Source organism: Tasmannia lanceolata, unplaced genomic scaffold (genome assembly GCF_043159265.1).
Source record: "Tasmannia lanceolata isolate RefF3 unplaced genomic scaffold, GAP_Taslan_0.1 ptg000012l, whole genome shotgun sequence".
Classification (NCBI taxonomy): Eukaryota; Viridiplantae; Streptophyta; class Magnoliopsida; order Canellales; family Winteraceae; genus Tasmannia; species Tasmannia lanceolata.
In genome coordinates, this window is record NW_027518689.1 from 35456800 (window position 1) to 35479580 (window position 22781).

The 22781-nt window shown below is 40.6% G+C and overlaps 1 protein-coding gene across 1 annotated transcript in view; it reads left to right on the forward strand.

Moving 5' to 3' along the window:
• LOC143887987 (mediator of RNA polymerase II transcription subunit 15a-like) overlaps positions 1 to 22781 on the forward strand; it is a 29495-nt gene extending 6714 nt beyond the window's left edge. Inside the window, exons 3-5 of the mRNA XM_077392252.1 lie at positions 6803 to 6914; positions 21349 to 21472; positions 22439 to 22781. Coding sequence (XP_077248367.1) covers positions 6803 to 6914; positions 21349 to 21472; positions 22439 to 22563 — 361 coding nt within the window. The 3' untranslated portion in view covers positions 22564 to 22781. The remainder of the gene's footprint in view (positions 1 to 6802; positions 6915 to 21348; positions 21473 to 22438) is intronic.

Consider the following 22781-nt stretch of genomic DNA (forward strand, 5'->3'; position numbering starts at 1 on the left):
GTATCCATCGCTCTTTCTCGTATCTGAGGGGGTAGAATTGCTTCCGAATCATGGCTTGAACTTGAAATTGCCTCCAGGTCACATTGGTCAATCTCTTGCTCCATGTGTACGAATTCCACCATGTGAGGGCATGACTAGAGAGCTTTAGTCTAGCGAAATTACCTTACGAGTGTGTGAACGGGTAGATTGAGAAGTAGTTTTCGAGTCTGTTGACCCAATCGTCAAATAATTCTGTCTACTTTTCCATCATACATCGGCATGTCGATTCTTGCCTCCACCTTGAAGGGCTGAGTCAGGATGCTCTCTAGTCTCGGATGTCTGCAGCGTTGGATCTCCTTTTTCCTCTTCTCGATCGCTCTCGACCTCCACCTCTTTTACGTGGGCGGCAGGCTATGGATTCATCTGCGATGTTGATACCTCCTTTATAGACATTAGTTGCGACGTCATTGACATGAGTGTCTCCATTTGGCTATACATCTGTGAAAGTTGTTGATCGACTCCGTTGTTTTCCACCGTATCTCCTTGGTCAATAGGTACATGTACTAGGTCTTTTTCTCTGTGTGAGCTTGTTGTCGCAAAACGCAAGCGTTCGCCATTGTTTATGGTCGCAGAGTGATGGCAGAATCTTACGCCGATACCCACTTGATCTTAAATTTGAACGGATTGAATCCGATTCGCAATGCGTGGAACTCCCCACATCGCACTTTCAAACAAGTCTCGTCCAACACAAAGCAGTAACTTTGCACATAAAAAAAACATCAACTAGCCACTAAGAGATTATATATTTGGTTCTCTATTGGAAAAATGGAGACCCCCCCCCTCCTTTTTTTTTCATTTACTTTTATCCAAACTAGAAATATAAAGCCAATCATAAAAAGGCCTCATTGCAATGAGAGCTAATGCCCAGCTTCCATCAAATTCTAAAAGGAAGAAAAATAGACTTATCTATATCACCTAAACTCCCTCAAAACTCATCACTTGGACATCTCCATGTGGAGTTTCCCAAGGAGAAATAAACTCCTTATTCTGGAAACATGCCATTCATCTTGGACTCTTCTGGTTGGAATGTTAGAAATCCGAGCTACTTGGTATTCTATGGACAGCTGTCCATCTCAATCCAGACATTGTTGTGCTTGTTATCCAGCCATCTCCCAACAGTCCAAACAAATGGAAATGCTATTTCTTCTGGCCAAGTAACATGCTTAGTCGCTTGCCATGTCATCAGCTGCTTAATCACCGTCCAGTGCCAAAACTCACCACATCAGTCATGGGCAAAAAGACACATGTTGGCTTTGCGGTTTTGCCGCTATGTGTATGCTCTTGCAACATGCTATTCTTGGGCCAAACAGAAATGGCTAAGTTAGGAAAGCTTGATGTGAGCTTTCTTCTCTTATATATATGCCTTTGGTCCCTCTTCCTCTCTAATGCTTTCCGTCTCTTGTAAGAGTGTAATCACGTCCAAGGAAGGTTTCCCATTGAACCGAATAGAGAGGAGAAGAGAAGAGCAAAGGGCGTTTTAGGTGGGTTTCGTGCTCGGGAAAGTGAAGACTCCGTCGGAATTAAAAATTTGGAAAGCGGCAATGGCGCCAGGTATATCTAATGCTCCTGTTTGAATTAAAAGTTTTTCTTTGATTTGAATGCCCAAGATCCAAGCGGTCAATCTTAGTGATGTTAGTTTAACATTTGGTATCAGAGCATAGGTTTTTTAGGCTTTCAAAGCCAAAGAAAAAAGGTAAAAACGATTATCTTATGCAAAACATGTGTTTTTGGCTCAAGTCACCGGAAAATCTAATTGCCAACGACGAGCGGAGTTCTTTACGGCGATCAGCCATCGCTTGAGTTCTCCTCTCATCAACAGATCACCTCATAAAGTTTGGGGGTGGCGGCATAAAGTTTGGGGGTGATCCGCCAGTTGAATCGTGAGATGTGACTATTCAAAGAAGGTTGTATTTTTTGGAAAAAAAAGAAATTCTGGTTTAAAACCAGTTGGCCGGGCCAGGAAGATGACTGGGAAGTCCGGGTTGGACCCGGACTCCCGGCCCAACTGGGGATCCGCGACCATAAAAAAAGGATAGTGCGGTGTCCCGGTGATACTGCGGCACATCACGGTGAATAATATTTCAGCCTACAGTCTCTTCTGCGTTGGAGTCTGATGCTCGGCCCTCTATTACACTTCTCCTTTCTCCTTTGATTTATTTCTTCTGCCTTAGTTCTTGAATTCCCAAACTTTAACCTTTGTTTATCGCTCAAGAAAACTTTCCACTACCCCTGCAACATAGCCAACCACAAGCCTTGCTTCCACCCTTCTTTTCCATTCCATTTTCCATCCTTTGCACAGCCTACAGCACAACCTTTAATTCTTTTCGTGATTCACTCTATCTGATTACAAATTCAAGAGAACAGTCCTAAACACGTACCCACAACCCCAAGTCCAACCATAAACTTTTTACCGATTCCCAACTGTTCTACATATCCTTGAAGTTGAAACTCTTCAAACTAGTCACTCTTCTTGGTCTGCCCATAGACTCAAGAACAGTCCTAACTCTGAGACCTACAGTCCCCATCAGTTGGCCATCAGTTCCAACAGTCCCATCAGTCGGCCATCAGTTCCAACAGTCCCATCAGTCGGCCATCGTCCCAATCGTCCCATCTGCCCCAGTTCCAACAGTCCTCCATAACCCAGTCCAAATGTAACAGTCCCAAAATCTATCATAACAATCCATCCTATCAACCGCATAGAGTCCATCTGATTAATTCCCAGCCCTACTAAAAACCTGTGTTTTATTTATTTTAATCATAACATTCCATTAAACCCCAAACCTTAGCCTTTTATCCATCAACCCTGCTGCCCTGCTGCTCTGGTGCTATGATTAAAATTTTCTTACTTGAATCAACTTCCCCTAACCAGTCCTTCATCATGGTATATGAGATGGGGGGTGAACCAGTGGATGCCGGGCTCTCTGTAAGAGAGACAATGTTAGACACAGTCTACCCTTCACAATGCTCCTGTCATGCCTCATCTCATCTTTCAACAATAAGTTCACTTCAGTTTCTCCTTTCCCTTATGGTCTATTTGGTTGCACCAAAAATAGGGAAAATAAAAGTAAAAAGGACATATTTTCCCTTTCCTAGCATTGTTTGGTTTCCATCTGCTATTGACATGATAACCCTTGTCTGCTGTAAAATTTCCAAATGCAAGCCATTTTATATTGTTTGACTTTCCTCCCAAATCATGAGGAAAAGGAAGTAAATAAATGGGAATTTGTTTCCCTTTCCTTCTACTTTTACATTACGTACATCCAAACAGACCCTTATTGAATTTCTTTTCTCCTTCATTATCTCTCCTTTGAAATGTAAAGTTAGAGGCAAGTGCTGATTTCTCTAGTATTGGGGCATTATATTGCTGCAATGATGCCATCATACTCCTCACTCTGAACCTTTGTATAGACTTGGTTCAAGGTGGGTAACTCTTATCCAAGTATCTACACTCTAATCAGTTCAAACTAAGGATGAAGGCCTATATGAAATTCAATGATGTGGTTTCTCTCCTTTTTTCTGCCAGTGACAACATCTATAGTACACACTAGCTCATATGAATAATAGTAATCAAGTTCCTCCCAAATGTAGGAGGGTGAAGTAGTGAGCCAAGTACTTCACCCCCTTTCTAAGATGGGCAATGTCTTGTCACAACTGAATATACGAGCCCAATTCTTCACTTGTGAATAGGTTTGGGTGTAACATCCCAAATATCCCTGGCCGTCTTCACGAACATAAAGCCATTGCTAACATCTGGCTCCATCGAATTAATAAAAATGGCATGATAGAGATTCTTTGCTTTTCACTTGTCATGATCAGTATTAGTAGAGGCTGGTTCTTTTGTCTTTCCTTTTATATATCCAGGTTTGTCTCTTCCCCCAATAAATATCTTCATGGCCTACGACTATTGAATTCTACTTTCATCATGGACACACCTAGATCCCCCAGGGAAGGTCCCATGGTATTTAAACACCGTGAACCCCTGATATTAACAGTATTCACATTAGCAGTATTTCTGTTTGACATCTGCAACAGTACAGAAGCACTTCCAAACAAAACCATCCTCCCACTAAAAAAAAGACTCTTTCGAACATTTCCTAAATTTAGGTTCTCACCAACCATACCCTAAATAATCTTCAAGACATTTTTTAGAGGCTGTTCTCTTCGCCACCAGTCTCAAACAATGTTAATACTCAACTCAACTCAACTCAACTAAGCCTTTGTCCCAAACTAGTTGGGGTCAGCTAATGAATCCTTTAGAAAATTTTCATGAAGAAGGTGAAAGGATCTACCCGGCTCAAATTGACTAAGTCTAATCCTTACACTAGTTGGGTTCGTCTACATGGATCATTTTCTTCCATTCTACCTATCCAAGGTCATGTTCTCTGTTATATTCCTAGCCCTCAAGTCTTTCCTCACTGTTCCTACCCAAGTTGTTTTTGGTCTGCCCCTACCTCTTTAACTTGGCACGAGTCACTTCTTCTCACTGGAGCATCCAAAGGCCTAAGTTGGATATGCCCAAACCATCTTAAGCGGTGCTCTCTCATCTTCTCCTCAATTGGTGCCACCCCCACCCTTTTACGGATGTCTTCATTTTTAATTCGATCTAACCTTGTGTCGCCGCACATCCATCTAAGCATTCGCATCTCCGCTACACTCATCTTATGCATATGCTGCTTCTTGGTGACCCAACATTCTAAGCCTTACAACATGGCTAGCCTCACAACTATCGTATAAAATTTCCCTTCAACTTGTTAGGTATTTTACGATCGCACAGAACTCCTGAAGCATGCTTCCACTTCAACCAACCTGCTCTTATTCTGTGGTTAACATCCTCTTTCTTTATGTAGGATTGAACCAAGATAGCGAAAGATATCCCTCTTAGGTACCTTCTGTCCAGTCATATTTACTAGATCCTCGCCCTGCCCTGTAGCCATATAATTTGAAATTCTTTATTTTTTGAATGAAAGAGAGGTCCAAGCCCTTCCGGAATGATTGAATTAGTCTTGGCTCCTTACATTACTAAAGTTTCACTCAATATACTTTGTCTTAGTCCTGCTCAGTCTAAAACCTTTGGATTCCAAAGTAGTTCTCCATAACTCTAACTTAGCATTAACTTTTGCTTTGGATTCGTCAATTAATACTATATCATCTGCAAATAACATACACCACGGATCCTCGTCCTGGATATCCTCTGTAAGTTCATCCATAACTAGAGTAAAATGATAGGGAAAAATACTTCATCAAAAAAATGTTAATGAATCATCAAAAAAATACTTCAACAACACTCCAGATTTACACATTTTTTTTTAATGGTACCCCAGATTTACACATTAGGTGCTAAAAATAACATGGAAAAAATACCTTTGGGCCAGCATACCGTGAGCCCTAACATGAGATGTCTATCAAATCCGGTCCAAACTTCATGAGATTATAGCCTATAGATCCCTAACCAAAAAAGGTCATACTAGGCCAATCTATGCAAGAAGATGTCTATCAAATCCGATCCAAACTTCATGAGATTATAGCCGATAGATCCCTAACCAAAAAAGGTCATACCGGGTCCAATCTATGCAAGAAAAACGTCATCAAATCATCCGGCACCTGATTTGTGTTTTGGACATTTTTTTCCATGCTTCAGACTACCGGCTTAAATACCCATTAGACGACTTAAAAAACTCATGGAAAACACCATAAATCACCTTAAATCAAGGCGAGATGAATGGTATAAGCCTCGACCTAACCTGGTAACTTTGTCCTTAAGGTTGCCGATGTCAGCACTACGATTAGGATACGCCAGCAACACCCTGCAGAACTTCTAAGGTTTTCAATTAGTCTCCAGTGATACTCGATGATGATTAGTGGCTTTGATACCCAGATGAAAACATGGTAGGATGAACCTGTGCATAGACTTGGTTCAAGGTGGGCAACTCTTATCCAAGTATCTACACTCTAATCAGTTCAAACGGAGGATTAAGGCCTACATGAAATTCAATGATGTGGTTTCTCTCCCTTTTTTCAAAGACATATGACGAAAATATTACATTAATGATCCCACGACGCTCCCAACCTTACACTCTTCTAGACCCCCATGCTTCCCCGTCCCCGCTTCGTGCTTCTATGGTTGAGACTCCACTTTTAATGATTTTTGCGACCTCATTTGTCTAAAAAATTATTAAAAATTCAAAAACTACTCCTTTGCTTCTACTACACTGTAGAGTGTAATACATTAAATTGGGGACAACATCCTCACATCCTTCCCCTTTATTTCTCTTTTAATAAAATTTATGCTGCTTCATTGGATAGGTCAGAGATTTTTTTATGTTTTATTAAGCTCATACATTTTTAGTGTATTGTTTCATTTTAATATTTTTGGTTCCTCCAGTTTGTCTCATTGCATCTGTGCCGCACGGCATGGAGTGCCTTCTAATCTATGCTGATATGTTAATGTAGGCCTGAACTGTACTCTCAATTTGATGTACGGGAATTTTGTTTGTAACCTTGTAAATATTCATCAAACGTGTGCTATAACCTTACTTTCTATTATTTAGATATTGATCTACATTGGTATTCAACAAATGCGTGCTTGAACCTTTCTTTCTATTATTTACCTATTTAACTACCGTGGCTGTAAAATTATATTGACATGTCAATTGGGTTTTTTGTTTATCGCATGTTAAATGAGTTTATTTCTTTTCCTTATTGATGGTTTCAACGCAAGACCTTGGTCAATTTTCTATTAACAGATGTTGTTTTACATGCATAGAATGGAGACTTTAAAGAGGCACTCACCTATTTCTGGCCCGGAGGGATTAGTTGAATTTAGGAAAATTGTTGTAAGATTCGAGGAAAAGATTTATGCGGCTGCCACAAGCCAGGTACATCTATCACTCAAATGTCCTTATTTCTTGCTAATTTTTTCTTTTCCATTGCTAACTTTTCCTTTTCCTATCAACCTTTTCATACCCTTGATTCCTATAAAAGAAGGGCAGCCCAATGCACGAGGCTCCCCCCCATTGCGGGGTCTGGGGAGGGCTAGATGTACACAGCCTTACCCCTGCTTTGCTGAGAGGCTGTTTCCGTGGCTCGAACCCCACCAGGTCACAATGGAGCAATCTTACCGTTTCAAATCATACCCTTGATTCTATAGAACACGAAATTGTCACGTACATTTTATGTGAAAGTGAGAACCAGATGCCTCTAATTATCTTATGCTGCCAGTTACCATTTTTTATTTTACTGCCATAGACCGTGTTTGCTAGGGAGAAGATTTGAAACTTACAATAACTAGCAGTCTACATTTACTAGATTATGAGCAAAAAAGTTTAGCTATAAATAGCTGGCCACATCTGAAAAACATGTTGGCTGGGGGTTGGTAAAATCAGCAAACTTTTGGTCATTATTAGCATTTAGCACTTCTAGCCTTGCTGGTTTGGTCATTCTCTGGAAGGCACCTAGACATATACTTCAATCATTGGACATAAATAACAATAAAATAACCCAAAACCAAATGCATGGTCTTCACCAAATAGGACTCACTCAGGACCTAAATTTTTGCTGATTACTCCCAACATGGCAAAATAATTGCTTATTAGTCCCTAAGAAAAGCATATTAGCTGAACAGTCCTACTTTTAGAAAATATTTGCTAAAAGGTCCGTAAAACTCACAAACTTCATTTATCTCCGTTAAAAATTTTAAAATGGCAAATTTAAACACCCCCCCCCCCCCCAATTTAATCAATGTTAGCGCCTTTTGATTTCCCTTCCAATATTTTCGGAAAAAAACTAGGAAATAAGCAACAATATTGACTTTCCCTTTGACATTCTCCCTTCTTCTTCTCCTAAGATTAGAAGCCAAACCCTAGTTCGTATTCCCAAAACAAAACTAAAACCCTACCAGATTACAAAATGCATTCTACTTAGGCCCCGTTGGATTGTAGGAAATTTATTGGAAAAGTTTGGAAAGAAAAAAAAATCTAAAATTTCTTATTTCTTACACATAAAAAAAGATAAGGTAAACCAACCCTACTCAAATTTTCAGTTAGGGACCTTCGGTTTATGATGTTATCCCTCTAAATTAATTAGACATAATTCCTCAATGCAAAAAAAATTTCCATAGAAATAATTTCCATTAGAGATATTTTCTTGCAATCCAACCAAGATAGGAATTTCTTAGAAAAGTTAGAAACAAAAAATATTCGTATAATTTCTTACTTTATTTATCGATGAAGAAACGATATCTCAAACTGACCCTATTTAATTTATTTTAGAGGGATTTTCAATTTATTTAATTCCTAAAATGATTTTTTTTGTTGAAGTTTTTTTTTGACTAGAATATTGGAAGAGATAATATTGTTGCTTATTTCCTAGTTTTTTTCCAAAAATATTGGAAGGGAAATAAAAAAAATGCTAAAACTGATTAAATGGGTTGGTGGGTAAATTTGCCATTTTAAAATTTTTAACGGAGAAAAATGAAGTTCGTGAGTTTTAGGGACCATTTAGCGAGTATTTTCTAAAAGTAGGATTGTTCAGCTAATATGCTTTTCTTAGGGACTAATAAGCAATTATTTTGTCATGTAGGGACTAATCATCAAAAATCCCTTTAACATATTCTAGAAGAATTAAAAATCTTTATATTATTTTAGTTCAGAACTATCATATTTGGTGTTGCTTTTCATCCGAAACTAGCCTTTGTGTGACCAGTTGCTGATGCCAGCCTAAGTCATGATATCATTGTTTGTATGGTACTATGGCTTACTTGGGCCCCAACTTTCCACTCTTTTGTTGCTCTTCATTATTAGAGTTTGGAAGTAGTGGCCCAATGAAATGGTATTCCCACTCCCTTGTTTCAATAATGACACTCTACTCATTTCTTTACATGTTTTAGATATTTTGTCAAGAGCATTTTGGGAATCGTAACAACCTTTAAAAGCTAATTAGAAAAGTATAAGTAAAGGGTGTAGTGCCATTATTGAATCAAGGGTGTGAGAATATCATGTTCCGACCTTAAATGCATTATTCCTCGTTCCTTCTTCCCATTTTGGCCATGATTTGTGTAGCTCATGCAGTGTTTAAAAATGCGGATGTGACGCGGAGCATGGCCAAGAAAAATCCTTGTCGACTCGGCCAGACGCGGCCAAGAACGCGGTTGACGCGGTTGACACGGTCATAACTCAGAAGAGTCAAAGGAGTTTATTGACTCTATAGGGCAAAACGCGGAACACGGATGTAGTGGAACGCGGAACGCGGATGTAGTAAAAAGGAGTCGACTCGGGCGAGTTCCTTGCTGAGTCAAGGAGTTTTTAAACACTGAGCTCATGTGCTGCCTTGCTTTTTCATTCTTATATCCAACTCAATAATGTAATCTTTTTGTTTTTTCATTCTAGGGCCTTTACTACGTTTGCTCTATGTTCTTGTTGTTGTGGTACTTGACTAGTACAAGTGATGTGGAAGTTGGATGGACTTGTTTATATTATATTAGCTCCCGTGTTTTCTGCGATACTGTTGAGGGTGGTGTGTTTGACAACTATCGACACGTGATCTATCATGCGATTCTATTTTGTACTATGGCCAAGGTTTTAAATTTTGGTTTCAGTTTCAGTTTCGGTCACCATGGGAACAGAAATGTTTCGTTTTCTGTTGGAAATTTTGAAATTTTGTAAAATCATGGAAATGTATGGAAACCTATGCAAATGATAGAATTTTATTATAAAACTTCAAGAAATGGTAGAATAAATACAAATACACACTTAGAAACCATCACGTAAGTGAGACAATCATCCATAATAGTTTAATGGCATTGAACACTTTGTGTCGCTCATGTCCGATAGTTCATCACATACCACATTTCACATGTAATTCATATAAATATTTATACATAGTGCACACACCACATTTCACATGCAATTCATATAAATATAATTATGAAAAATGGACACATTTTTATTTCATCCTTTTAGGCTTAAGCTTTAGCTTGAGGTAGAGAGGGTATGATAGGTTCCGCCGGAAGAACCCCCTGGTATGATATTTTCCGCCGGAAGAACCCCTTGGTGCAATCAGTTTACGATAATCCATCGGGTAAGAGTACTTTTAGTTGTGGCATTATTCATGATCGATGGGCCGGACTTTTCCTAGAAGCAGTTGAGAGTGGATATTCCACAAAGGAGGCGTTTCAATTGCTCGGGATATCCAACTCTTGTTGTCGAAGGTCATTGATTATCGAGTCTAAGGAATTAGCCCTTTTGGATCTTACTGGTCTACTCCTGCCAGACCCCTTTGGAGCCTTGAGGAAAGGATTGCCTCTGTGAGAAGATTTGAAGCTGGAACTAAGCGTGCTCTTCAATCTATTAATGGCACCAATTGGAGGTGTCCGTACTGTGGTTATAAAAACTTCTGCAAGCGAAATTCTTGCAGAAGATGCTCCGGTCTAATAGAAAAAATTGCAGCGGCGAAGGTCTGGATCCCAAAGAGTTAGAAATTCCATCGTCCAGAGAATGATCCTCCGGTGATATCGGTGCCATCGAATCTGGTGGAGGACCGCAAGAGGTTCCTTTGTAGCTGTCTTGTCGGCACTTGGAAAACCAGCGTAAGATCATTGGAGGAGGTCTGGAACTGGGCAAAATATTGTTGGGACATTCTGTAGTTAAAAAAACCGTACTCCATTAACCCATCGATTATTCTGTTCTGCTTTGAATTTGAATCTCAAGCTGCATCAGTCTTGAAGGGTAGAAAAGCTGCCCTGGGTGAACACCTTTTATCTCTTCACCCCTGGTACCCTGCTCTTATTGTGGGTGCCAGGGCTATAAGATTTAGGTTCTATGATATCCCACTTTATGCCTGGTCTTTTTCAACTGTGGAGGCCTTAGGTCAGCAATTTGGTCAGGTTCTGGAAGTTCAGCTTTCCGGTAACCATGACCAATGTTTGGCTTTTGCCTCCGCTAAGGTTCTTACAACAAAGTGGAAATGCAGCCCCCTATCAATGTCATGGTAGACTCACACACATATCTCATGGGGGAGAAGGTGGAAGATGGGGAGTTGGGAATTAGTAGCATCTGCTCACCGGTGTGTTATCCCAAGGCCAAAGATAACCTTTTCTCGCAGGAGGGTTCTCTGTGTCCTGATCCCGGTGAAAAATCGCCGAAGGAAAGTATCTCCCAGGAGAGAGGAGGAATTCCCAAGGACACTTTCAGGGTAAAAGGGTAAATAGCAGGGAGCTGTTAGAAGGGCCCTCAAAGATTTTTGAATTTGAAAAACTATCTTGGGGGGTTCTGAGCAAAAAGATTCCTTGAATGGAGAGATGGGTTGGCGTGGAAAAGGAACAAATCAAGCATTGAAGGGCAAAGTGATCGGCTTTAACTGGAAGCCCTCTGCAAAAGATTTCGCTGACAACACCGAGCGGCAGCCGGTGGAACTCAGAAGGATTCTCAGCTTAAAAAATTTGCTAACTAATGGGAGCAAAAAAGAATAAAGGAAAAGGGGGGAAACCGAAGAGTTTGATGGTATAAAATCGAGGAAATAGCTGTAATCTTCCTGGCAGAGAAAGCGTACATGTGATTTCTAAGAAAAAGAGGAATGTGGTTGGTGGACCACTGCCCTTTATGTTTGCAGGATGGTGAATCCATTGACCATTTGTTCATGCATTGTAGGTTTGCCAGAGAGATATGGGGTTTGATCTTGTTGAGATTTGGAATCCAATGGGTCTTTCTAAGATCTATACCCCAGTTGCTTAATTGTTGGGACTTTGTCCCTTGGAAGAAGGAAGGGAAGGTTTTATGGAGGATAGGTCTTTTGGCCACGTGGTGGTCGATTTGGAAGGAAAGAAATGGAAGAGTTTTTGAAGGGAAGGGTAAATCAGCTTATGGAGTTTATTTGAGAATAATTGCAATATCCATCCATTGGGCGAGGAGCATTCCTATGTTTCGCTGTGTCTCGGCCTTCGATCCGTGGGAGGGATGGCAAATAGTCTGTATTGAGGCAACAATAAAAACCAAGGTAATTCAAAAATGGAATCCCCCTCCGAATGGATACTTCAAACTTAACTTTGACGGAGCTAGTTTCAGGAATCTTGGCCCGTCGGGTATTAGTGGCCTTCTTAGGAGTGATGTCGGTGGCATGGCATGGGCTTTCTCTGGCCCATGTGGTATTTAGATTCGAATGAGGCAGAAGTAAGAGCGGCCTATTACAGAATTTTACACTTGGGCAAAGAACTTTTGGACAAAGTGATCGTTGAAGGAGATTCCTCCAATGTAGTGAGATGGATCTCAGGTTCAGCACCCCCTCCGTGGCGATTTCTAAGCTTGGTTGAGGAGATGTCAGATTGGTTGCTGGGATCGTCTGCTTCTTTTGTGCATATTAGGAGATCTGCTAATGGCGAAGCAGATTTTTTGGCCAAAGCTGGCATTAATAGATTGGGCTTGGAATGGTTTGATTATATGCCGCCATAATTGTATCTTTGTATTTTCTTTTTTCTTTCCCCTCCCTTGTATTTTCTCTTAGTGGACCATTTCGGTTCCTTTTTAATATATTGCCATTTCAAAAAAAGAAAGAAAGCGTACAGGTGACGGAAAGAAGGATCCTTTGAATCGAGTCTCGCGGTTCGAGGCAAAAGTTCTGGCCACCCGAGGCACTCTCTCCCTCTTTAAAAGAAAACTCCAACGTATCTTCTGTAAAGAAAATAGCAGGAAGAGAAATCCTGCTTCTCAGATATTCACCTCAAACGTAGACTTTGACATCCCACCTAGTCATGCCTTGTCTGAGGAAGGAGGGTACTCACATTCAAAATGGAAGGGTGAGCAGGACTTTTTGACCATAGAAGATGACCTAAAATTGCTGAAGGAATTGGAGTATGATGAGCGATTGGCGTCCGAAGAGTTCCTAACGCCGAGAGAAATTTCAATGGGTTTTTGTAAAAGACAATGGCAGCAATTTAAAAGGGATGCTAGTGAGAATGCAGAAGAGTTTTTTAGGAACACGGAGAAAAGAACTGCCAAAGAATTATTCTTTCCTCTCTATAAGCTCCCACATTTCAAGGAAGCTTTGGCTGAGGAAAGGCGGGCTCGGCGTTCCTGCTGGGAATAGGAGAAAGTGGCAGAGATTGAGAGGTTGGAGTAGTTGGTGATGAGTCGGAATAAGGGCTCTGGGAACCCTCTAGACTTGAAGGATCTGGAAAATAACTGTTTGATTGCGGATTTCTTTGGAAAGGAAGAAGGAAACAACGATAAATGCAAGGCCGTGGAAGAATTTTCAGGGGTAACTTTGGAAGAAGGAACTGCCCCTAAAGAGTCCGATGAACTGATGTCTGTAGGAGATGTTTTTGGGGTAGGCTTCGAGAATGGCAATGGGAACCAGAACTTGTTTGTAGTATTGGCGGAAAGAGACTTAAAGGAAAAAAGGGAGAAAGAGAAGGAAAAAGGTAAAGGGGGAGCAGGAGTTTCTGCTTTTTGAAAATTAGAGCGTAGTTTCTTAGTGTTATTAGTTGTAGTATAGGTTTTTGGCGTTTGACCTTCTTTTGATTCTAGTCTTCCCCTATAGTAGCTGTGTTAGTAGTGGTTAATCCGCTCTTGCGGTGCTTGGATTTGGAAAATTTTTTGGGTAAATAGGAATCATCTTAGAGATGGGGAGTAGCCTTCTGAAACTAGGTATTGCTTCAGTGCATTTATAAGGCCTGTTGTGGCTGGTGATTTTAATATTCTATTGTCTGCTCTCTTAAGGTTGGGCTTTGGTGGTTAGATTCAACATGGTATGCTATTGGGAGAACTCTAATGCTATATCCGAGCATGCTTGAGGAATTTCGTTCTTCGCTGCTTAAATTCAGATCATCTTTATCCTTTTCCCAGCTGGTTTCTGAGGGAGTGTTTGGGCAGTTGGTTGTCCTGTATTAAGCTGGTGGGTTGGCTGCAGTTCTCTGTCTAGCAGATCTGGCCTGGAAGAATTCTAAGTGCTTAGTGGGAGGAACTCTATCAATCAAATGCTGAGAGTGACAACTTTGGGTGTCTCACGGAAGTTTTTGGGCTTTGAAGGGATTAGTCTTCTTTGGAAGGAGGATCATTGTAATGCTTAAAGGAAATTATCTCGGGTTGTAGTTCTTTTGACTGCCTTTTCAGTTTTATTTTCGTTTCTTATGTCCTGTATTTGAAAGCTGGGATCCCTTGTCCCCAATGTATTTGGTTGATATGAATACAATTGTCATTTTTCAAAAAAAAAAAATGTGCACACCACATTTCACATGCAATTCATATAAATCTAATTTTGAAAAATGTACTGATGTAGGGAAAACTAATGCACTCACGATTTTTGTTTTGATATGCAATTCGGTTTTGGTATCATTTCAGTGGGTATGGAAATGAAAACATTCGCTTGTTTCATGTTGGTTTCGATGAAAATTTTAAACCATGGCTGCTTCTAGCTGATAGGCATGCATGAATCTGTTACCATGGATCCATGCGGGGAACTCTTTACACTCACATCACCTGTGGGGCTAAAAATGCCCGGTTTACAACTTGTGGTGAGCGATATGATTTTTCTTGAAGTGCTTCTTGGAAATGTACAAGGTACAAATGTATTGTTATCCGTTTAGGAGGATATGTACGTTAGCTATAGTTTTATGACTCTAGGTAAGCGATATGATTTCTCTTGAAGTGCTTCATGGAATTGTACAAGGTACAAATGATCTTTATCTTTTTAGGAGGATATGTGCATTTGCTATAGTTTTATGACACTAGGTCTCTGGGCCAGCCAAGATGGATGCATTACTCCTTTAATCCATAGTGGCACATGTGATGTAGATTGTCCCACAAGGCACTTGTTTTGGTTAGTTGAGGCTAGAGGGTATACTATGAGATTTATTGGATAGTGACTTGGGAAATTCACAATCCACTTGCTCAAAATAGATTTTCTATTTATTTTTTTAAAGGAGAAATTATATGGTGAACTGCCGTGCATGCACGTGCAGCCCCAAAAAAAGTTGGGCCCACATTTTTTGGGTGATCCAATTCATTCATTTGTTGGGCCCCGATGCAGATAGGGTGTGCCCATAAAATCTTCTCCATAGGATGATCCTAACACTCCGATCCGTGAAGGTTGATTAGAATTTCTCATTGGGGGTTTCATTAAATGGAGATAATTGAGGCGGTGGAGCCCACTATGTGGTTGTTAGGAATTTTGTTAAGGACAATAGTTTCAATTAGGATTGTTTTAAAGGCTGATCCCCACATATGTGGGCACTTGATTTTGATTGAATAAAGAATTTTTTTCAAAGTTTGTTTCTCTTGTTTATTGCCTGCTTCCGGTGCAGGTTGCACGGGAAGGAGGGTGATTTATACAGCAGAAACCTCTACTCCCAAAGATTCCAAGGTTCTTTTGGTTGTTCCATTTTTTTTTAAAAAAAGATAACAGTTCCATTCCATAATCAGAAGCTTACAAGAGAAGGGGCCCCATAAAGAGAAACTGACTATTGGAATACAACCCAAAACAACCCGGAGGGGGAATGCTTATGCTGCCCCCACCATAGGGTCATCAAAATGCACAAGTGTGGTAGCCAGTTGGGCCCCGTCTTTTGCCATCCCGTCCATGATCTCCTCATATGCACCAATTTGTGATGAATAGTACGGACCAAGTCCCTGATCTCGTCCAAGGTATAAGAGAGCCGCCAAGGTCCCAAACTTCAATTCGATGCCCATGCGATGGCTTTAGCTGAATCACCTTCGACGATGGGAGGACCCAAATTATGCTTTTCATACTCACTTCAATCCGAATAATAGAGCCCCGCCTTAGCTTTATTAGCGTCACAGAATCCCGTCGGGCCCGCCCGAGTAGGACATGATCGTAACACCATATTTGCATCCCGGATTACACCACCTATTTCGGCCATGCTCGGATTGCCCAGGGAGCTGACGTCGAAGTTCAATTTAAACCACCCCTCCGGCGGGGGTTTCCACCTCGGAATAATTTCCACACTAGATTTCTTCTCCGATATAACCGAGCTCCAATTTCACAAGATTTCTCCAACAGAGTGAGGGAGGCACACCTTAGCTTTGGACCAAGCAATTATAGTGAGTTTAATGTCAAGGGCGATGTGATTCCAACTCTTTTTCTTTTCATGGAAAATTCTATTGCTCCTCTCGTTCCAGATATGCCAAATGATGGCATATGGAATAGACATCCACATCGTTTTTCGAAGTATCCATGAAAAGCACCTCCCCAATAAATGAGAACCTTGGTAATACTGTTTTGTAGAACCGTCAACATGCCGAAAAACTTGATAATACACATCCACACGATATAAGAAAAAGGGCAAAGTAGAAGTAAGTGGTCAAGAGATTCCTCCTCCCTACGAACTGGCAAGCTAAAACTTCTCTTCTTTAGGCGTTCGCTGGTATTAATGCATTTATGAGATACCGTCCAAGCAAAAGCCATGATACGAGGAGGGATAAATGGTCGCCAAAAACGAGCACGACATGAAGAGGGTGTGATACCATCGTTCAATGTGTGAAAAAAGGATTTGACGAAAAAATAGCTCTGTGGTTCCGGAGTCCAGATCTAGCGAACCGGTTCGTGTGGGGACAAGTAGGAAAATGATAGTATCACAGAAGAGAGGTGAAATTTGTTATTTCACCATCCTTTAGGTCCCTCCGAAGCCTTATATCCCAGAAATAGTTCCCAAAACCATCTCCCCTCATCAAATAGTCAGAAATAGTGGATAGAGGGTTTGTTTTAATTCGGTATTGATCCGGAAGAGAATTGCATGAACCCGATTCCCCCACCCAGAGATCCACCCAGTAACACACATCTTCCCCCCTTCCTGCCCTAAATCTTACTAGGGGCTGCAATTGCTTGCGAGCAGTGCAAACAGATCGCCATGCGCCCGAGCCCTTTCCAACCGGCGGGCTCCTGCATTCCCAATCCCCCTCATCTCCTCCCGTACTTATCTCCAATAATGTTGTGCCATAATGCTCCTTTTCGACACAAAATCTTCATAGCCACTTCCCAAGCAAGGCCTTATTGTGCAGACAAATCTTGCCGATGCCAAGCCCTCCATGCTTCTTAAATTTGCATACCTTGCTCCATTTTAACAAATACTTTAGTCTTTTTTCCCCCCCATCCACACTCCCATAAAAAATCCATTTGAACCTTTTTCAGTGCATTTGGCGACCTTTGCCGGTGCTTTATATAGCGACATAAAGTAGACCGCCATGTTGGATAGCGCAGCCTTGATTGGTATGATTCTACCAAGTAGCCGATTTCCTTTCGATTCTTTCGACGGCCGGGTCCCATTGAGCGGAATTGGGGATGTCGTACCCCAACAAAAGACCGAGGTAAATAATAGATAAGTTAGCCTCATTGCATCCCAGAATATCCGCATGTAATTTCACAACATGAGAGTGAAGATTAATTTCAGCAATTGCGCTTTTAGAGAAATTAATTTTCAATTTGGAAGCCATCTCAAACCACCAGGATACATGCTTCATATTGGCCATTTGCATAGCCCCTTCTTTCACAAAAACCAAGGTACATCCGCGAATTGGAGGTGGGAGACCGTCGTAGAGTTTTGGCTTGGCTTGAGACCGATGATGCAACCTTTCAGTTCGGCTTTAAATAAGAGAAGACTAAGGGCCTCTGCCACCATGATTAATAAATAGGGTGAGAGAGGGTCACCTTGCCTTAGGCCTCTGGTACTACCGAAGAATCCTTCACGGGAACCATTTATCAGTATAGAAAAAGATGCGGAAGATATGCTAGACATTATCCACCTTCTCCATTTAACACCGGAGCCCATCCGTTCCAAGATGTAATCCAACACCTTCCAATCAACATGATCGTAAGCCTTCTCCGAGTCCACTCTGGCAATAATACCGCAATCACCCTCCCTTTTTAAAGAGTCGAGTTCCTCTTAAGCAATGAGTACTCCGTCAAGTATTGCCGTTCATTTACAAAAGCCCCTTGAAATTTTGAAATAATTTCACCCATGGCGACGCTTAATCTTTGAGCCAATACTTTGGCAAGTAATTTGTATAGACTGTGCACAAGGCTTATTGGCCGAAAGTCCTTGAGTTCAATAGCACCCTCTTTCTTAGAAATCAATGTTATGAATGTTGTATTAGCCTCCTTGTTTATGATACCCCCCTTTCATGAAATTCATTCATAACAGCCACTTGATGGCCTCCCAATATCTGTGGTAGAAAGCCATAGGGAACCCATCGGGTCCAGGGGCCTTATCTTTATTTTATGTGTTCAAAGCATTTTCAATCTCTTTTATAGAGAAATCTCTTTCAAGCCACTCCAATTTGTCATCGGAAATCTTTTTGAAGTCCAACCCCGCAAGTTTGGGTTGCCAATCACGTTGCCGCGAATAAAGTTTGGTATAAAAGTTGACAATAAGGTTCTTGATGCATTCCTTATCCTCAACCAAACTCCCATCCTCCATTTAGCATTGCATTAATTCTTCTGCGAGCGTTTGCCATTTTGTGAAAGAACTTCGTGTTCTTATCACCTTCGTTAAGCCATATTGTCATGATTTTTGCCTCCAGCTAATTTCTTCTCGTAGAGTTATCTCTTCGTATTCCATTTTTAGTTCCATTCTTTTTTGTTGATCCTCCTCCAGTGGATTATCTTCTTCTTTGTTCTCCAAGGAGAACCGTTCCCCCAATATTTCCACTTTCCGATGATCCTTCATGATATTATCCCACTTCGCCATTCTTTAATCTTCAACTTTAGGCCTTTTAATTTTCGACAGAAAGCGTAACGCTTCCTTCCTTCACCATGTTGATCATTCCACCATTCCTTTATCTTCGTATCGAGTTCCTGTTTTTCACATAGAGCCATATCCAATTTAAAGGCCAAGGACCATTCGAGGATTCCGATAAATCTAGTAGAACCGGATTGTGGTCGGAGGTAGGCTTGGGTAGAGCCCGGTGACAAATGCTTTGAAAATACTCATCCCACTCCTTTGATACGAGTACCAGATCCAGTCCACATTGTACCAATCTTTCCCTATTGTTTGACCCATTCTTTTTGGTTGATCCTCCTCCTCCAGTGGAATATCTTCTTCTTTGTTCTCCAAAGAGACCCAGTTCCCCAATATTTCCACTTTCCGATGATCCTTCATGATATTATCCCGCTTCGCCATTCTTTAATCTTCAACATTAGGCCTTTTAATTTTCGACAAAAAGCGTAACGCTTCTATCCTTCACCATGTTGATCATTCCACCATTCCTTTATCTTCGTATCGAGCTCCTGTTTTTCACATAGAGCCATATCCAATTTAAAGGCCAAGTACCATTTGAGGATTCCGATAAATCTAGTAGAACCGGATTGTGGTCGGAGAGGGTAGGCTTGGGTAGAGCCCGCTGACAAATGCTTTGTAAATACTCATCCCACTCCTTTGATATGAATACCCGATCCAGTCTAGATTACGATTATACCGCCACCCGTGCCCCTGGCATCTTTCGCGACCTATTGCCGATTAGTGCCTCCCTATACTTCATTAATAGTGGCCTCCACGACACCCATAAGCTTTGTATTTGTCCATTCGCACAACGCATAACCCTCGCATGACACGTCTCGTACTCTGGTAGACCTTCTCGAGTTTTCCGTCATGTCCCTCTTTTTGAAAAACTTTGAATATGTCGTGGTCATTTCAACACAGGGGCGAAACATGCAATTAACCATTGGATCTTTCCTTTCTTCTTTTTCTCCGCCACCAATGAGTGTCGTTGGATGTAGGACCGTTAGATGACTTCGAAAAATCCAATGGTGTCGGTATTGTCTTCTTTGCTGCACCCACCGCCGAGTTAGGGCATCGACTTTTTCCTCCTTTCGTCTTCCCCGTTTCATCCTCTTTAAGTTTCAACTCTTCCCCAAATTCCTTGCAACCCCGATTGCGTAAGTACTGTTTCCGACTTTAAGCCGCACCATAGATCTCAGAAAGGCCCATTTTGAGGTGAAGATTTTTGCCTTTGCGTATTCGAAGCTCTTTGGATTCTCTCCCTCCATTTTGACTTCCAGCACCGCCTTAAGCATGCTGCCCAAGGCTTCCGTCGTTGGGGTGACCCACGCATGCAAGGGTATACTAAAAGAATGGATCCAGATTGCCTTAGCCCCCATCTTGAAGGAGGGGTGCCAAGGGCTCAGTGATAAAGGAATTCCCCAAATGCATTAGCACCTTTAGCAAAAATTCAGTTGGCTTGGTCTTCAGACTCGTAGCCAAACAATATCTCATTCTTGCTAACAATGAAAGGCTCCGGCTGTTATGGTAAATCCCAAAACCAGTGAGCCCAACTCTAGATCTCGGCGAGCTTCCATTCAGGTTTTTTATTTTTTTATGATCAAGCAAGTTCTCAGCAATTTGGTTCTAGCTTCAACTTGTTTTCCAGTGATTTCTACAGTCTTGGAATCACCATTTTCCACTACCTCTAGGACTCCGTCCTCAGGCCAAACCTAGCGCACAGTTTCCTCAGGGCGAATGTTATGCTCGCCATTATTTGTCTTCGTTTCTTTTTCAGACCTAGGCAGGGGCGTTTTTTGCTTTTTGAAACATCTGCTTTCAATCCTTCTGTTGAAGTTGTGGTATTCGCATCTGTTGCAGATCCAGTCGCCCGGAAGGAAGCTTTCGCTTAGTTTCTCACCATTGTAGACCTCCCGAGTTCCGGAATCCTTCGCTCGCCATTCTCTGTCCATGGCCCAGGGTTTTATAATTTCTCTTTGTAAACAAACCAAAATAAAGTCATTCTACAGTATCAAATACAAGAAAAATTGACATTAGCATTTCACTTTCATGCACAAAAAAACAGTGAAAGTTGAACCTCCAGCATTGAGTGGGTGGAAGTAGACTGACAACCCCTGTATGTGATTGGATTTTTCTTTCTATCCGATTTGTTTGTTCCATGATCGTAAGCAACTTGGAAAATTCTTTTTTGGGCTGCAATATATGATCGAAACTCTCCGTTGACAGCAAGCCACTATGGTTATCCATTGGAGTCCTAATCATGGGAGATTTGAGGAGTTATCCTATTCTTCAAGACATTGTATTACATCAGTAGTTATGTGATCCAACCGTTGGATCTTTACTTTTCTAGTTGATATATTGTTTATATTTGATTACATTGAATACTTATATTTGAAATTTCTGTTTCGGTGAGGGCTGAAACACTTACGGAAACCAAAATTTAAAACCATGCTGATGAGGACACTGCTTTGCCCCTTAAATGTCTTTTTTAATTATCATCAGTACTCGGTGTTTTCCTTGTAACTTCTGTTTCTTTGACTGAATTTATTGATATTCACTTGATATAATGGCTTTAAATCTTCTTGTTTCAGACTGATTATCAGCGAAAAATTTCTCTGGAGATGCTAAAAATGGGGACAAAATCTCAGTCTATCAGAGGAAGTAATTCCTTACCATCAAATGCTGCTGGTGGGAACCAAAATCCCCCAGATCTAGGTAACAGCCTAATATAATAAATGAAAGGATAAGTATCAGCATTGCATTACTTTTTTCAGAATTTCAGCTTGATATGTCGAATAAACATGCATGTTAACAGTGCAATAAGAAAAATATTTCTACGTCTCAGATATTACTTGTTTATTTTTATTGTCTCAGTATAATCTGGATTCTTTTTTATTTTTGTTAAACCTTATAAATGTTTTATTAGAAATGTGAGGTGATTCTATTTGACCAGCCAAAATATGTTTGATCTGCCGAATTGGTAGGCAACATCCCCTCTCGTATGTCATATGTCCCATCAGTCACCAATATGAATGGTGCGTACTGGTACTCATTTATATGCTTTTATATGAGGAGCTGATATTATCAGCTACTTGTTTTTATATTTGCAACTGTTATCTTAATTATTTTTTCATTGGTATCCTCACCAATGAGACTAGTTTGAATTTTGTAATAAAGAGGGGTTCCAAATACTAAAATTCTAAAACACATGATGCAATTATCACCTTTCTTATGGTGATTATTATTATATACAATTATACATTGCCTCTTTACTGTAATACTTGGTACAATGGAATGTTTGCCCCTTTCCATTGGTAGAATGTTTGCCTCTTTACTGTAATACTTGGAAGGATGCTCTTTTGTATTTATTTTTGTGCATATTCCATTGTATAGACCTTCTCCGTCTTTCTATGGGAATGATATTCTCCGTCTTTTTCACAGGATTTCCATGTCTGACATCCATCCTTGTTTGTCATTGGCAAATGAATCTGTACAAGTTACATTAGCAAAAAATGAAATTCCTTATAGAAGAGCAAGTCTTTTTTACCTATCATTTAAAAAAAAAAAACAAGTCTTTTTTACCTTTCCTATGACATGTTTTGGTCACTCAACTGTTACAAAAGAATACATGTTTACTTATATTTTGTAGAGTTTCAGTGAACTGAAGTATGATCGGTGCAGAACAGAGAAAGAGAGCACGCACCTTACTTGAAGAAGAACTCGAGGCTGTGAAGAAGGAGGTGGTAGAACTGGAAGCGAAGGTGGTAGCAGTGGAAGAGAAGATTCAAATGTTGGAAGACGCTTGACTGATACAACATGCTAAGATTAGTAGTTTGTGTTTTCTTTTGAAATTTCTTGTTCACTTTGCTGAATATCAGTAGTCTGTTATGATTGGTACTTTTTATGAACGGGGTCTGGCTCCAAATGTTGGAAATGTGGAAGTATTGCATCCGTTACTGATTGTATAGTTGATAAAGTTCTTCGTTCGGCTGAATAAAAAATACCAGAGGAATATGATGAACCA